General features: G+C 34.7%; 1 protein-coding gene across 1 annotated transcript; it reads left to right on the top strand.

Moving 5' to 3' along the window:
• The first annotated feature begins 3270 nt into the window (after positions 1-3270).
• Positions 3271-3885, top strand: LOC139900687 (uncharacterized). The gene has a single exon (XM_071883449.1). The coding sequence runs from the start codon at positions 3271-3273 to the stop codon at positions 3883-3885; it is 615 nt and encodes a 204-aa protein (XP_071739550.1).
• Positions 3886-4379: the final 494 nt, after the last annotated feature.

Below are 4379 nucleotides of genomic sequence, written 5' to 3'. Positions count from 1 at the left end.
GATACCAAATGTGATGCCCCGTACTAAATCATCATGTACGAACCATCAACAACAGGATCATTACCAGGTTAAGTACTATATGCAATTTCAAAAAGAGTTTGCATTCATAATAAAAGTGACGTCATAACCAACGTCGAATGTTTTACATCAAAAGTATGCTTCACTAAGTAGAAGAAATTAGTAAGTGTATGTCACCCCAAATGGTCGTTACAAATCATAGTTCAAAAGTAGTAAAGTTATGAATGCGAGATAAACAGTTCATGCAATGACAACTCTAGAGCAGCGGGTGTCTACAGCAAGACTAGTACAACAGCGGAAGCAAGTAACCTTAAGCACCTGAGAAAAACATGCTTAAAAACGTCAACACAAAGGTTGGTGAGCTATAGTTTAAGTATAACAGTAATGTAAGGTAGGCCACGAGATTTCAGTGCTACAAAGAGCGTTTCAAAATAGTAATCCAAATCAGTATGATAAAGTATATGTTTAACCGTGGGCACTCGGTAACTAACTTAACGTTTAATAATATATCACCCCCTGAAAGTACACTTGGCAAGTGCGTATGTTTACGAAGTATTAAACACTCATTAAATGCTAGCGCGACTAGCCCGAGTGGGGAGGTCAAACCCTATGGATTCATATCTAAGATTTGCGTTCACCGGTTCAAAAACCAATGATTAAACGTTACCGAGCTAAAGGGAATGTTTTTGCCGTTGTATAACCCATACATATATAAGTTTAAGTACTCGTGCCTAGTATGTAAAACATAAAATCTGCATGTATTCTCAGTTCCCAAAATAAGTTAAAGTAAAAAGGGAATGCTATAACTCACAATGATAAAGTAGCGGTAAAGTATGACTCGAAAAGTAAGCAAGTAATGAAGGTTGTCCAAACGGGTCCTCAACCTAAGTCAAATAGTACTAAATCATTAAATCGTCCGAATAGGTTTAAAAGTATGTAAATAAGGTCTTAAGGGTCATCATCAAACAAAAGGTGTAAAGTAAGTTTCGTTCATGAAAAGAGTTTAAAACAAAGGCTGAGTTCGGTCAGTCACCACGGCCACTATACCTACTGAAATAAGGTGATACAGTGGCCATGGCTCCGTCTATGAGTCCTTTAGTTATGGTAAAAATTACAGAATCAAACTCGTCTTCGTTTGACCGTGGCGACGGTCTAAGTGCGAGTAGGTCAGAATTTTCAGCACAACGTTAAATGGACATAGTGACGATCGGAGGGCCATAAATCCTAAACCGTAACTCGGATTAAGACGAGCCCTATATGAAAAGTTATCTACTCGAACAGAGCTATCTGAAAATCATAATTACAGTAGCCCAGGTCGTACGGGTCAGACATAGAAACAGTAGAACAGTAGGGTCAGTAGGTTCCGGTGGTTCTTGGTGCTCGATGCTCATCATGGTTCTCATCCTTGATGCATATAGCTTCAAGTGTATAACTTGTTGATGTGTTTGCATCATTTTCACCAAGGTTTGACCATCATAACCCAAGTGTAAGTCTAAGACATGAAGCACAACTCACTTAAGTGTTGCAAGTGTTTTGATGAACCAAAGTTACATCAAAGTCTTAGATTCAACACATACATGAAATGTAAAAGTAATATTAACCAAGTTTTGACTATTATGACACAAGTGTAGGTCTAAGACATGTTGCACAACTCACTTAAGAGTTGTATGAAGTTTGATGAACCAAAGTTACATCAAGGCCTTAGCTTCAACACATACATGAACTTTAAAACTAATATTAAGTTACAAACTTGAAAGTGAACTTATGAAATCAAGATCTTAAGTTGTAGAACATAGTTCTTAGTTAGATCTTGAAGATCCTAGACCCAAAATTCTAGATCTAACATAAGTGTACCAAGTTATAATTAAAGAAAGCTTACTTACATGTTCTTGAACTTTTAAAGTTAACTTTTAGTTCAAGATTAATGAGATCAAAGTTACCTAGTAACACTTGACCAATCTTAACCAACAACATGAATTTAAAGTACAAGTAAATGAAGTAACAAACTAATTTAAACAAGTAGCAAGTCATAGTTGTTCATACCTTAAAGATTAAAACCAAAGTTTGATCTTAAAAAAAAAATGTAAACTTTTAAGTTTACAAACATGATTCACAAGTATGATTTTACAACCATGAACTTACAATCTTCTAACATTAAATGTAGAGCATAACTAGAAAGTTTAAGCTCTTGTATGTTCTTGTAAATACAAGATAAATGAAGAACAAACTAGCAAGTTTGATTCTTGATAATAAGTAAGTAATAATTACAACAACAAGTAAGTGAATCACAACAAACAAACAAGTAAAATAACAAAATGATGATGATATGGTGCTTGGGTTGCTACGGTTTTGACAAGGAAAAAAAGAAGGAGAAAGTTCTTGTTACTTACAAGAGTTAGAGAAAAAAAAGAGAGAAAATAATTGCAAGTAGGAATGTGTGTGAGATGAATGAAGTTTACAAGAGAGTATGTAATACAAAAATGAAACTAAAACTTCCCTCCATACCATGTATGGCCACGGTTTCAATCCAAAAGAGGGGAGGGGAGTTGTCCACTAGTCACATGCATGTTAAAGCTTAAAAGGTTGGTTACAAGAGGTGTTTGCATGGGAAGGAGTTGTAACAAGATTCTTACAAGTATTAAACTAACTAGTTAGGTGTTAAGTGATACTTACATGAAGAGTTGGGCTAGTTAGTCCATTAAAGAAGTAGGGTGGGCTTCTTAAGTCCATTAACACTAATAAAGGCCCAAGTTCAAGTAATTAACAAGTTAATCCAACAAAGCCCAAGTAATTAACTAGTAACCTTAGTTAATTAAAATGATTAATAAAAATTAATCATGAATGTAAATAAAATTCAAAAATATTATTCGTGTAAAGTACGTGTGTCACAAAGACGTGTCGGGCATTCAAAAGTTAATCGCGGTAACGAGTAAATGTAATAACATACATTCGTTAAATCATAAGTATTAATAATAACCATTATTAATTAAAGATGGAAAAGTCAGTGTCGTTACAAAAAATGTGGCTAGAGCTCCAAATAGATCGAACATTAGGTCAAAGTTTTCCTCGTGTGTTGATTCTAGTAAACGGAGGCAAGCTGCATCATCGTCCAAAGGAGCATCTAAATTGAATGAATCAAGGACCAGCGTATATAATGTGAAGGAATGAGCAAATTGGTTACAACATCCAAAGTGAGCTCCAAATCAGATGCCTCGAGTAATACATCCTTCTCAATGGATTATAGAAATATTCATGTGTTTGGATGTAGACTTGAGCTCAAATGGAAGTTTTGGGATGGGAAGGGATAGTAAATTTGGGGACTTTGAAGAATTGTGTCGGGATATCAAACCTAACATAATTGATTTACAAGAAACCAAGCTTCATTGTGTTAATAATAAGCGGGTATGCACTCTATGTGGATCAAACGAATGTGACTACTTGCAAAAGGAAATGGTCGGTAAATTCGGGGGTCAACTCATTATCTGGGACACCAATTTTTTTCATGTTTCTGACTCATTTATTTGTGATTTCTTTATCGATGTGCGAGGCACTTGGAAAATTTCGGGCAACATGTTTACTATTATCAATGTTTATGGTTCACACAATGACTCCGATAAGAAAAAAATGTGGCATGCTTTATCTTCTGATCTAAGGAGAGGTGGTGGTAATGCGTTCATGTTATGTGGTGATTTTAATGAAGTGCTCGAACAAGATGAAATGTTATATTGTGAATTTATTGAGAGTAGAGCCAAAAGATTAAATGACTTCATTTCTTCCAATTATTTGATGAATCTACTGATAGGAGGGCATAAATTCACTCATGATAGCGATGATGGAATAAAATATATCGAATTGGATGGATTTTAATAATGGAAGATTTTAATATCATGTGGAAAAACTTGATGGTTGTGGCACTTGAAAGAAGAATCTCAGATCATTGTCCCATTTAGTTGAAGGATGAAGAAAAAAACTTTGGCCGAAAATGTTTCTGATAACGACTAGAACATACCTATTTTACATCATTTATTTGGGTGTTATCTAGCTTAATTTATATGTTTATAGTCAATATTATGAACCTTTGATGCTTTATTACATTAATATTGATTATCGGATTATATGCGAGAAGTTGGTGCGGTTTGAGCTTAATTGAAGAAATTTAGATCAAAGAGTCGTCTGTTGAATATACCTTTTTTTCAAGGCACGAAGAAAAAAAGAAAAGAGTTGTCAGCTGAAATATAGAGAGCCACCGGCTATGTTGAAATTTCTTGAACGTAAAGCTCAAGCTACATTAAATGATGAATCGGAGTCTGAGAATATTTAAAAGACAACAAAGCCTCAGGCTATAACATCAAGAGCTACCG

This window comes from Rutidosis leptorrhynchoides, chromosome 1 (assembly GCF_046630445.1).
Source record: "Rutidosis leptorrhynchoides isolate AG116_Rl617_1_P2 chromosome 1, CSIRO_AGI_Rlap_v1, whole genome shotgun sequence".
Taxonomy (NCBI): domain Eukaryota; kingdom Viridiplantae; phylum Streptophyta; class Magnoliopsida; order Asterales; family Asteraceae; genus Rutidosis; species Rutidosis leptorrhynchoides.
Note: the sequence above shows the minus strand (reverse complement) of the source record. Positions and strands in the feature narration are given on the sequence as shown.